This window comes from Larus michahellis, chromosome Z, assembly GCF_964199755.1.
Source record: "Larus michahellis chromosome Z, bLarMic1.1, whole genome shotgun sequence".
NCBI classification, from domain to species: domain Eukaryota; kingdom Metazoa; phylum Chordata; class Aves; order Charadriiformes; family Laridae; genus Larus; species Larus michahellis.
In genome coordinates, this window is record NC_133930.1 from 76795656 (window position 1) to 76808595 (window position 12940).

The 12940-nt window shown below is 42.6% G+C and overlaps 1 protein-coding gene across 3 annotated transcripts in view; it reads left to right on the forward strand.

Moving 5' to 3' along the window:
- Positions 1–12429, forward strand: part of SNX30 (sorting nexin family member 30) — a 47291-nt gene extending 34862 nt beyond the window's left edge. The window contains exons 7-11 of one of the 3 annotated variants that reach the window (XR_012584890.1): positions 4556–4642; positions 7387–7429; positions 9422–9514; positions 10088–10245; positions 10358–10477. Coding sequence is in view for 2 of the 3 variants with exons in the window: in XM_074569673.1 (XP_074425774.1) it covers positions 4556–4642; positions 10358–10510; positions 12015–12074 (300 nt within the window). In the remaining variant the exon portion in view is untranslated. Of the gene's footprint in view, positions 1–4555; positions 4643–7386; positions 7430–9421; positions 9515–10087; positions 10246–10357; positions 10511–12014 lie in introns of those variants that run through there. The other 2 variants (XM_074569673.1, XM_074569674.1) reach the window with 2 other exon arrangements.
- The last annotated feature ends 511 nt before the right edge of the window (positions 12430–12940 follow it).

The window sequence follows — 12940 nt, forward strand, 5'->3', positions numbered from 1 at the left end:
AAGTTCCTTCTGAGGACTTTCCATTTGGAACAACCATTACAAGGCTATGGTATGCAGTCCTTAAGAGACCTAATAGCCTGTTGTAAACCTACAGTCTGAAAACAGTTGTCCTTCTCCATCTTAATCTTAGTTGTTCTGTATTTCTCAAACTGAGAATATAAACACTTGCAAATGTCTTTCCCCAGCTTCAGATTGCTGGTTGTATGGCTCTTGACTTGCCTGGTTGAAGTATTTTGCAGAAGGCTTTGCGCTAATTGCCTACTTCTTGCTTTTGTAGTCATGGTAGTCATGTAGTCGTTGACCCTAGCATAAACGAGGTGCATTTTCTTTACAGGACCATTAGCACCCAAGCATTGCTGGAACACCCTGAGCTGTATCTGGAAGCTGGAAGCCTTGACCGAGGATGTTCAGACTTACCTTTATTCTGTAGGAAGGGGGGTGGGTGTGTACTTATAAATAAACAGAACACGAGGCTAGTTGTTAAAGCTTTTAGCCCAGAACATCTGGCATTTTGATGCCACAGTTGCCATGGCCTACTGGAGATGGCATCTGGAGTGGCAAGCTGAGTTGTGAGAGGTGCTTTTCACAAATGTAGCAGGGGAAGATTTTTTTTAAGCTAAAAAGCAAGGGTTTCTTCAGCTGAAGAGGTACTTCAGGCAGTTAAACACCACTTACTGCAGAGAGAGCAGCATTAAAGACTTGCAGCTAGACTACCTGATGGCTTGGAGACAGCCCCATTCTAAAAGGGCTGTTGTCAGATGATGGCAAAGACACTAAGTGCAGTCTCCAAGCCAACAGGTAGCCCAGCTGCAGGTCTTTAATGTTGCTCTCCCTGTGGTTAAGTGGTGTTTAACTGCCTGAAGTACCTCTTCAGCTGAGGAAACACTTGCTTTTTAGCTAGCTTAATTTTTAGGCTGTTGACTTGACTTTCTAGTGCCCTGAAGGATTCACTCTTCCTGTCATTTATTCTCTGGTAGTGGACTGAAAATACTTATTGTGTTGGTGTTTTGGAACTGGTTTGATCTAGAAACCACACTTGCAAAATAACAGTTAATAGCAAATAAGAATTATGCTGCTCAGTGTCCAGCATGGGCATCTCATTAGCTTTATTCTGTCTGAAAATCAAGAATGAAAACTATTGCCAACCAAGACAGACTCTTCCTATTATCTTTCCCTCCCAAATACCAAAACTGGAAATGCCTCAGGTTTCAGACAGGAAGTGCAGTTCTCTTAGGCTAGCAACAGCCTGATATTTTCTATTTCTGTAGTAAGCATCTACAGAGCTGTCTTTCCAGACTCCCTAAAACCAAGGAAGTAACTGTAAAGGAGTCTACTCTTGGCGTGCAGGAGGCTTTCTGCTGAAAGGGATGTCTCTCCTCTAGCAGTGCAGTCCTGTTCATCAGCTGCTGTGAAATTCAAGTCTATTTTGGTTTTTTCTGAGCACAGCTTTTGTATAGGTTACTTGATAGAAGGTAATTCTTTAGATGCTAGGAGTTCAGTGTAACCTTGATAGCCTTCTCTGCACACTGTACCCCAGATATAGGTACAGGAACTTGATTTGTAGAGCAATCTCTAGCTGGGTGACAACCTCGCAGTTCTTACTCTGAGGACAATCTTCACTATTTTAGAGATGAATGTTCACCTTAGGGTCTTCAGGAGCACTGCTGTAACTGAGGAGGGCAGCCTGAGGGAACTGCATATATGGAGCGAAAGCCCAGTAGTTCTGGTTGAAACAAGTACTGGCTGACTCCAGGGAAGCCCTGTCTCTGGGTTCATTTGAAAGGTTTCCAGAAGTGGGGAGAGGCTGGCATTGTGGGCTTGAGTTAAAATACATTCTGGTAGTGTCCAGGAGAGACCTTTTCTAAAATACAGGCCATGTATGAGGTGGCCAGATGATGTCTTGAATCCTGGTGCAGTGAGGCCCTTGTGGACAAATGTGCGGTATCACAATTTTTTGTGGTGCGCTGGTGTTCCCTAGGGAGGCAAGTGCAGAGGACAAACTGCATTCTACATAATTCAATGCTGATCTTAAAAGGCTATATGAATTCTATGTTTAACACTGACAGAAAGGCTTATTGGATGATGCAGTCCCCAGCTGTGTGCCTGAGCGTTACTTTTAATGTATGTTTAAAACAAGCACCCCATGTATAGCTAGCTGTCTCTCTAAAGGCCTGCAGTAAATAAGGATCCTCTTGTGAGGTCTAGTTGTAGTAGCAAGGTATGTGATGTGCACATGTCATAGAATCGCAATTTGAGAAGGGAGGCTGATGGCAAGCTCCTGAAGCTCCTTCTGAGATATGAGCCAAGGTGAAATGTTTCAGCTGAATAGAAAATGGAGAAGGACCTGCCTTACTGAAAGCAAGCTAAGTCTTTCTTGTATAGGGACTAGTGCTTTAGTTCTGTGCTCAAATAACTGGTATGTGGTGTGTGAGATTTTGTTTGTTGGTTTGTTCCAACTATTTTTTTTACTTTGAATTTTTTTTTTTCTCTCTAAGTGAGGTCTTAACTAATCTAAGTATTGCATGTGTTGTGGTAAGTCTGGGGGTACTCGATACAGAGCTTTTCAGAGGTGCTGCTGGAGCATTAATGCATTGATCTACAACTGGGACGAGATTGCCTGGAGGTGCCAGAGGAAACACTTCCTCTCACGTATGGGACAAGTGAAAGGGAAGGCAATATTTTTTTCTCATCACTTACAGGTCAGCCATTAATGGCTACTTAAAGCTGTATTATTCAGGAGCATATTGTTAACGGTGTGCAAGTGGATGGATTTGAGCACTTAAGGAGAAATAAGACACCTGCCCCTCGAATCCATTCTGCTGATGCCTGTTAATCATTGGCTGCTCCTGGCGCAGATCCAGCTTACTGCACTAACTCCAGGCTCCGAAAGGCTGAATGCAATTGCTGGAGGTGGTTGTTTTTCTGAGAAGAAATTTCAGTTGACTCAGGTTCAAGAAGCAATACGAAGTAGAAATACCGGTTAAATCTCCCAGGCTTTTGTTGCATTGGTAACCTCAGTCACTTAAGGGCTATTCCGCATAGTTGCTTGGATTCCAAAAGGAAAGGGAATGCAGTGGTTTTTCAAGCAAACATGACCAGTGGCATGCTTGCTTGCATCTCTTTGGGGACAAAAGGGAGTGTTAAGCTGTTGAAGGTGAATTTTTCCAGTTTGCCCCCCTTTTTTTGCCTAAACCAATTGCAACTTCATGGATGGGGTGCCATTCCTGTTTATCGTGGACTTGAGGTTTTTAAGAATGTTGATGGCAATGTCTTGTATCTCTACAGCAACTGCACTAGTGAACTTCCCTTCACTTAAGAGGGAGGAGGGGGAAGATGGTGATTAGTAGATACAGGGTTTGTACATCTTTAATTAGGAAACAGATCTTGGCTAGACTGGCTCTTAGAGCTCTGAGAACTAATCTTTAAACACAGATATTTCTATAGGCATCAGTGTGCATGACTAGTCCTGCTTTACTACTAGCCTTGTCTGAAACTGTTAAAATGACAAGTTACCTCCTTTTGTCCTAATGCGGTAATTTCTTCTGGGTGGTAGAAAGGGAGACTGCAAGCATGAACTGGCCAAGTGGGCTGCAAGAGAAGTTCAAATTTACATGTGCCTCAGCTGTGAGTGGCTGTCTTCCCTCTGAGCATTTTTAATAAAAACTTTGCATCAGCTGACCTATAAAAAAAATTACTAGTTGTTTCCTTGTGAAGACTGAAGTTAAGTTGCCCATTTCTGCTGACACATAACTGCTTATTTTTTAGTAGTATATTCTTAAAAAGACTAATTTCTGTGGTTGTTTTTAAATTATAAGACTGTAGTATAAAGTTAGTGGAGATAGTAGCACACTTACAAATAACCAAAGATAAAGGTATCATCTTTTGCTGTCTATTCTGAGAATACTCTGTCAGTAAAATGTTTACTGCTTGTGAGAGTCACTCAGGTAGTTCAGTGCCTTTCATGTAAATCGTGCTTTTCGTCATTTTGATTTTTTTAATTAAACCAACAACCAAACCCCCCAGACTTATCTAAAAGCAATGCTTGCTTTTGTTCTAACATGAGAATGTAACAGCTTGCTATAAAGGACTTTGAGGAGTCTTAGCAAGTGAAAAGGAAGATGTAATACCTTCTGTAGTGGCCTTCCTGTCCCTTAGCCCATGCTGTTTGTCTGCTGCTTGAGGATATCAAAAGCTTTGCACTAGTTCTTGACAGCTTTAATGCTTTGTTTATATCCTTATGATGCTAATAATAGGTCAACTCATGAATTGAATTTACTTAGGGTTATGTTCATGGTTACACGACAGCTTCTATCTTGCATGCTTACAGCTTGTCAAAAAGTTGAATTTTATCTGACCCTGCCAGCTGCTGGAGAGCAAGTGCTCTTTGTTTTTAAAAGCTACTTCCTAAATAATGCAAATTAGGACAAAGCAAGTCTGAAAGTCTGACATCAGACTGAGTTAGCTCTTAAGCTCTTTCACTTCGCAGTTTCTTGCAGGCTGGGGAGGGAAGAAACAAGAGGATCCTTCTCACAACTGTTTCTTCTCTTGCCCATAGAATGTGTTGAAGAAGAGAGACCAAGTTCAAGCGGAGTATGAAGCAAAACTGGAAGCAGTAGCCTTGAAAAAAGAAGACCGTCCAAAGGTTAGCACTTAAAACTACTCTACAAAACCAGCTTGCGCTTAAGTTACTAGCTGAGAAGAACGGAGAAACAGAACTTGCTTTGTCTGGGTTTGGCTCTTTCTTTGCGGTATGAGCAATTTCTGGCAGAACAGAAGCTTGTTGTAGGCAAGCTGGTACGAAATAAAAACCTAGGTATGAACATATATAACCTGTCTAGCAACTTCTGTGCTACTGATTGCCTGCCATTTGGAGCAGGATGGCTCCGATATGTAACACTTGAACAACAGCCAGCAATCAGCATTTAGTGACAGGGACTGAAGCAGTGGTAGAACAGTCCCTGGTGATTTAGCAGTATGTCAGCTAGCTGAGCTAAGGTACTAGCTCTGTCACTGCTGAATTTTATTGTAGGACACCTATTTTGACTGTGGAAGACTCCATGTTTTGCCCCTCCTGCTAAGGAGCCCTTCCTGTGTGATGCTGAACAGACACGGCAGCTGTCGCTGGGTGACAGGTTTTGGCTGGGCTTCACGCAGAAGCAAAGCTGTAAACTGGCGTGCTTATGCTGCCACCTGCTTTCTGCATGAAGTAATGTGCAACAGCTCTATCTTAAATCACTGCATCCTTAACCAACAATGACAACAGGTTTTGTTCCCTTCCTCTGCTTCGGGTTTTTTAGTTCCTCTTCATCTATGTTAACTAATGGATGACTTTCCATTGTTAGGACTACTGTGCAATAATCTTACAGGAGGTTCATATAACATCTTTAATCTAAGAAGTTGAAGAGGACGGTGTTTTTCTGGTCTTGTGTTTGTGACTCTACAAATAGTAGTGTCTTGGGTATCTTGTGGTGCTCTTGTATTTTGGTCTTTTGCCTGCCCCACTGCTGGCAGGTGTGGTATGCTCTCTTATTTTCTCATATAGCTTTGTATAAGTGGGTATTCTAACAAGTTGTATATAGGATAGAGGGAGCTAAATCTAGCATATCCAGCAAGCCAATTGAGGTTTTTTGGCATTTGACTCATATGAAGATCGTGGTGCAGTGGAACTGCTGAACTTCACTAATCTCTCACCTACTAAAAGGCTTTTGCATCTCACCTCTCAGTGCGATTATTGTGTAAAGCACAGCACTCAAATAGCTGTTTAAGAATTCTTTGAATACTTAAGTCTCCTCTCCAGACTACAAGTATATCTTTGGGCAACTCCTTGTACCTTTTTTCTTAACACGTCTTTTGTGTCATTTACTAGATGAAGTTGAACAAACTAATAGAACTCCCTGCATGTTCATAAAATACTAGCTCGTGTTTGTCAGATTCTTTCCACCTGGAGGAAATGTCCTTGTCTGTAAGAGCTGGTAGCTCAGAGCAGTGGCTAGCAGCACATCTTACATTTAATGAGGTCTCCTGGCTACTGGAAACTAGAAGCAGACAGATGATTATGAACTGGGTTGTGCAGTGAATGGCATTTGTGTTCCTTTTGGCATATTTAGCTGATTTGGCAGAGATTATGTTAAAAAAAAAAACCAACCCAAAATTTAAGGGAAAAAAGGCCTACTTTTGGATCATGAAATAAGGGCCTGTCATCACTTGTTAATCTCTTCCACTGGAGGGCATTCTGAGACTCATTGTACACATAATCAGATTGGCTTCATGAAGCTCTGTCAGTGTCATTAGGTCGTTCTCACACTGAGATGATCAGCTTAAAACTTGGTGGTCTATAAATGCAGAAGGCTTGTAGGGCTACTGTAAATGTCTGTCAGCAAGTACTGCTCAGGATGATAAAGTTTACACCAAATGTGTGTGTGGTGTTTTTGAACACTAGCATAATAGTATTAGTGTGGAATCTGCAGCCTTTCTTTTTTCTGACAAGTACAGTGGTGAATTGCTTCTTAGCCATTTCTGACCCATGCTGGAGCTGGTTTTGCAGTAATCCAGTGAATTTAGTGAAGAGCAGGCATTGTTCCTTTTGGTGACATGAAGTCTACTTCTGATGACCTAATTTATTCTGTCTGCCATGAGGTTTTGCAGCGTGGTGATCTATGGGAACATTAAATATGGCGGTGCAGAATTTGATGTAGAAAGTGACCATACGCATTTACAGGAAGAAAAAGTCTTGTGACAGTATATGTTTCCAGAGAACCAGGAAAGTAAAAATACTAAAATAGTAATGGGCCCTTCTGGAGTGTATTGCAGTGTAAGCTTGTTGTCCCTTGGTTTTGGGGTTGGGGTTTTTTTTGAGCTATTCAAATTAACTGAGAGCAGCCATCAGTAAGAAAGTAGCAACTTCCCCCAAAGTCCAGTCTTCTTTCTTCTCAGTTCCTAGTTGCTAGCTAATATTTAATATCTCCACTGGTAAAAGCAGATAAAAGCATCAGCATTGATGTTTCAACTTACGTCCAAATTTGGCGTTAGAACTATAACCTCTCTTTTCATTAATGTTGCACTAGATATGAAGTGCTTAAAAGCTGTTAATTAACTTAAAATTTCATTTGAGCTACTACCAAGTTGCAGACTCTCTTCTGGGAAGTTGCGGTTTTGGAAGCAAAGGTATTTACACTCCTGAACAGGACCGGTGCATATGTAGGCATTACTTTCATGGTGCCTGTGGAGACTTAGCTGGAGTTCATTGCCGTTGTTCCTTAATTAGAGCATATGTGACCCATTTTCTGACCACTGAGTTGTCCCTGTAGCTCTAAACTTGTACAGCCCTCTCAGCCTGACCTGCAGGAGAACTGGCTGTGAGAAAGAACTGTTTTGTTTTTTTTATAGCTTCGTTGTGGTTTCAGATTGTGGCAGAAGAAGCAGGAAGCTGGTGAGTGGTTAGAAACTAACTTAATTGGATGGGAAATTTTATGTGGTTTTGCTTCCAGACTTCGTGTCGCTTTCTCCTGATAGCCTAGCCTTTCCCATTAAGATAGCAGAGTACTTAAAAATATGATGTAAGGCATATTTGCCTTGAGGGGGGCATCTTCTAAACCTATACAGAGAAACTCTCTGAGCGGCCAGGAACCAGATTAGGCAAGCTAAAGCCCAGATAGAATTAAATCTGGCCAGGGACATCAAGGACAAAAAGAAAAATTTCTGTAAGTATGTCAGAGATAAAGGGAAGATGTGGGCTCTCTCCGAAAGGAAACAGGAGACCTGGTCACCCAAGATATGGAGAAGGCTGAGGTACTGAATATTTTGCCTTGGTCTTTACCAGCAAGGGCTCCAACCACAACACCCAAGTTGCAGAAGGCAAAGGCAGGGGCTATGAGAATTAAGAACCTCCCACTATAGGAGAAGATCAGGTTTGAGACCATCTAAGGTATGTGAAGGTACATAAGTCCATAGCACCTGGTGAAATCCGTCCATGGGAAGAGATGCCCTCTGGAGGGACCTGGACAGGCTTCAGAGATGGGCCCATGCAAACCTCATGAAGTTCAGCCAGGCCAGGTGCAAGGTCCTGCATGTGGGTCTTGGTAATCCCAAGCACAAAGACAGGCTGGGTGGATTGAGGAGAAAGACTTGAGGGCCTTGGTTTATGAGAAGCTAAACATTAGCCAGCAGTGTGCACTCACAGCCCAGAAATCCAGCCACATCCTGGGCTGCATCAAAAGAAGTGTGGCCAGCAGGTCAAGGGAGGTGATTTTGCCCCTCTACTCTGCTCTCGTGAGACCCCACCTGGAGTACTGCATCCAGCTCTGGAGTCCTCAGCACAGGAAGGATGTGGACCTGTTGGAGCGGGTCCAGTGGAGGGCCATGAAGATGATCAGAGGGCTGGAGCACCTCTGCTATGGAGACAGGCTGAGAGGGTTGGGGTTGTTCAGCCTGCAGAAGAGAAGGCTCCGGGGAGACCTTCTAGCAGCCTTCCAGTACCTAAAGGGGGCCTACAGGAAAGATGGGGAGGGACTCTTTGTCAGGGATTGTAGTGACAGGATGAGGGGTAACAGTTTTAAACTGAAAGATGGTAGATTTAGATAAGATATTAGGAAGAAATTTTTCACTGTGAGGGGGGTGAGGCACTGGAACAGGTTGCCCAGAGAAGCTGTGGATGCCCCATTTCTGGAGGTGTTCAAGGCCAGGCTGGATGGGGCTTTGAGCAGCCTGGTCTATTGGGAGGTGTCCCTGCCTATGGCAGGGGGTTGGAACTAGATGATCTCTGAGGTCCCTACCAACCCAAACCATTCAATGATTCTTATCTGAAGCCTATGAGACATCTTTATGTCTAGACTTGTAGCAGAGTGGATTCTGTAGCCAGAACTATAGTGCTCTCAGAGGGTGGGGGAAGTGTGTACCTAATGAACCCCCAAGGTGCCTGTAGTGTAAATCCAGTTGTGTGAATAAAGGGGGTACTTAAATCCCATTAGTATGAAGGAGGTGCTTCCTGTGTCTCAAACAGCTTTATTGGTGAACAAATGTAGGACCTTCTTTGAGTATTAGTCAATGGAATACTTCAGTGATCAGCCCTAATGCACATCCTGGAGAAGAACCAGAGTTGATATGTTTCTGCCTAAATTGTGTACCTTGCCAAACTGCAAGGTAGTAGCACACCTCTGACATCCTATATTGTTACCCATGAAAAGCTTCTTACATAGTTTGTTCGTCCTCTTTCTTCCTTCACGCCCCTCAAAGAAAAAGGGAATTTCCTGAAAGTATCAAGTATGAGAGGAGCCACTACAAACTTCTGCGAATGTTCATCATTCTGCCCTTTGCCTTTATGCAAGTCACGGATTCCAGAACATAAGTTCACTTTTCATGTTGGTGCTAGAGCTCAGGGGTTTCCTCTAATGAGGTCATGAACTTAATCTGCATGTCCTTACAGGCTTCCCATCAGTGTGGACCATGAAGGGAGAGAAAGGAATTCGTGGCTTTCCCGCTTGAAGAAACATTTCTAAATTGTTCCTGTGCTTGCCTGGTATACATGTTTGTTAAAACATAAGCAAAGAACGCCAGATTCTTTGGCCTTGGGCTGGTGGCTACTGTCGTAATCCATTTAAATCTCTACCTAGGCTTGGAGTAGGCTGTCCTTCAAGATTTCTCCCATTGCTTAGGTATGACTATATGCCCAGTATTGAGCCCAAAGGCCCATGAGCCAATCCACAGTGAAATGCTTCCTGTTCCCTTTGCATTATGGTCCCTGGTGCTTTGCACTTGCATTTTTTGCAGGCAGCCTTAAGGTTAAAAGTTGAAGCTATAAACTAGAGACTTAGAAATTTTGTTCTGCAGCAATAGTTGATCACTGCTGTTTGTATACTATGGTCAAGAGAGAACACTGAGGTCTCTTATGCAGCTTTTTGGACAAACCTGAATGTTTGTTCTTTCATACACATTACTTGAAATTGGGAAATGCTTAGTGCAACTGTAAATGGGAAGGAGGAGAGAAAGCTTACTCTGGAGCTGTAGTCAAGCTGCTCAGTTTGGGAACTAGGAACTGGGCCTAAGCACCCAGCCCTTCGACCAAATGGCTTACCTCTTTATGTGCCTCTAGGGAGCTCTTCCTCAGTCTGGCTCCATTTTTGGCATGGAGATGGACAAGCACAACTGCCTACCACCTCAAACAGCAAAGAACAAATGAAGCAATCGCATTTCCTCACTAATACAGAACTGGGGCTTTTGTCCCTGCAGCCATAACTGAGTTTATTCAGGGTAATGACTGTTACTTACCCTTTCCTTTGTAGCTTTGCTCAGTGAGATGTGAGCTAATTCAGCAGTCCGGCACTCTCAGTGACAGTTTCAATCTTCATTTCTTTTCCTGCAGGTACCCACAGATGTTGAGAAATGTCAAGACCGCGTAGAGTGTTTCAATGCTGACCTGAAAGCAGATATGGAGAGATGGCAGAACAACAAAAGACAAGACTTTAGGCAGCTACTCATGGGGATGGCAGATAAAAACATCCAGTACTACGAGAAGGTATGTGATGCTGCTGGAACATTGGCAGGAATAAGAATAGTTCATTTTCCTCTGAGGTGATGATTCTTCAGGAAATCTTCATGCTGTCTTGAAGAAAAGAATCTTGGACATGTAAATCAGTTCTCTGGTGCTGCGGAAGCTGCTCTTTGTCAGCAGCTTAGCATAATCTGATGAGTTGCTGGTCATGCTCAAGTGATCTGCATGAGGCTAGCAGTCTTTTGCAAGGCAGCCCTGCAACAACATTTCATCCTGTATGCTTGCCTGTCTTGCATTTTTGAATTGAACAAATTACTGAGCAATAGTGGTTGATATATTAAACGCTACTAGGCTTATGCATGGTGACATACTTCATCTTGCCTATTGCTTTTTTCCACACCTGCTTTACAAACTTCTTCCTGTTTACCTAGGTTACCTATCCATGTAATATTAATATGCACTTCCTTTGCCCCTGCCAACATCTGTCTTGTCAGTAATTCGTAACTACTCACACAGAACTTCTTTCGCCCTGGTCTCTCCTCTCTTCTGAGACTGCTGTGAAGGGAGGGATTAAAGACTCCACTGAACATCCAGCAGTGTCCCTGCAATTGACAGTTAAATCTGTACATCTTAGTTTTTCTCTTAGCTGCAGCAAGGAAGCTCTTTGGTTGGAAAGCGTCTAATCGTTTCAGGATGCACAACTAGAAATAATCTATTTGCCTTCAGTACATTCAGCAAGTTTAGAAGGAAGATGCTTGGCAATAGTGACTTGTGGATATAAGGGCTGGTGATGAGTTTGGCCATTGCCAGTGTTTAATAATATGTATTACATGGTCTATACTTGTCCAGTTTGACTTCTGGGCTGTACAGCATTCAAAGACAGTAATGATACATAGCACAAGAACTGGAGTAAGTATATGTGTCTAGGAAAATGACTCCAAAGTGTGGAGTGACTTTCTAATAACCCAGAAGCTAGATTCCACTTTCACTTTACTATACCAGTTGCCACCAGTTTGTTGTGAGGGTAGTCAAGTCCCAGAGGTGTACCGGAGTACACTGTCTCTGAACTACCTTCCCTAGATGCATGGGTTTTTCAAATAAGTTTGCTGGATTGCTGGAGATAGTCTGTCATAGCTGCCATTGTGTCCAGATCAGCCCTCTCCCACAGTCACACCACAAAGATGTAAACTTCTACTAGAAACAGTTTGTCTGCGTAGCTGACAGTTTAGAATAATCTAGCTTGATATTTGGAAATACTGGGTATTCTGATGATTTTTAACAGCTTGGTCCAGCTGATGACTTTAGAAAGCTTTAATTTTTTTTCTTTGTTTGGAAACTGCAGCTATTCTTTCTGAACACTTTCTTGTTGTTAGAGATTGTCCCTGTCCCCTCTGCTCCTTTCTGTAATAATCTATAAAGACGTGGCTAGCCATTCTGAACTTGCATTCTGTTGATCTGGAAGGGTTGATCAAAAGTTACAAGAACTGATGTACAATCCATTTTTTTTAATCTTTACTTCTTTCTTCAGTGCCTTACGGCGTGGGAGTCAATTATACCACTATTGCAAGACAAGCCAGAGACCAAATAAGAAGTACCTTCATGGACAGTCTAGCACTTCTATGCTCAGTACCACTAGACATACTGGAACTGTATGAAGAACTCCTTTTTGTCAAGTTAACTGAAATGCCAGCTGGACTTAGGCTGGAACAGACACTCTGAAAACTATTTGAGTTTTTTTCCTCACTTTCTGTGTTTAAACTGGGGTATGTTTCATCTTTTTGAGTTATCTTGAATGGTTCCTTCTTTATCTTATGGAGTGATTGGGGGTTCACACTGAAAGTGCACGGGGATCTTGATAAAACTTACCTCTTTAGTCTGGAAGGAACTGATGAGTGGAACACTAAAAAGATGAAAATAAAACTCTACTGCAAGGTGCCAAATGACATCTTTATTACCATTCTGTTTTGTTTGCTAAAAAAAAAAATAATTATTCCTATGATACAGTACTCTCTAACCAATCCTCATCCCTTTTTTTGGATGGACAGGGAAAGGCTGGAAATGAATATTTTCTGTTTTGCTACCACCCATATGCTCCCTCTAGATAAAATGGTTTCTGGAGACTTTTCTGTGTGGGAGTTGGGCTGGTCCTAGGCAGAACATACCAACACCACCTGCAGATAGCCTGTGATGCAAGCATGAACTGTGGTTTTTGTGAGTGTGGCATGCTGTTGGTTCATACTGAGTATCTTTGTTTACCTTGGTGATTATGAAGTAGTGTCAGTTGGCTGAAGTGTACTTGTGACTGACTTGGGGATCAAAATCAGCCTAGCTGTGGGAGTGAGTTGAACTGTGACCTTTCAAGGCTTATGGCAATGGTGGAAGAAAGTGTGAGTCTTCAGTGTATTTTTTCTAAAGTTAGCTCTGGAAGTTGCATGGTAGAATTCTCTTGGTCCA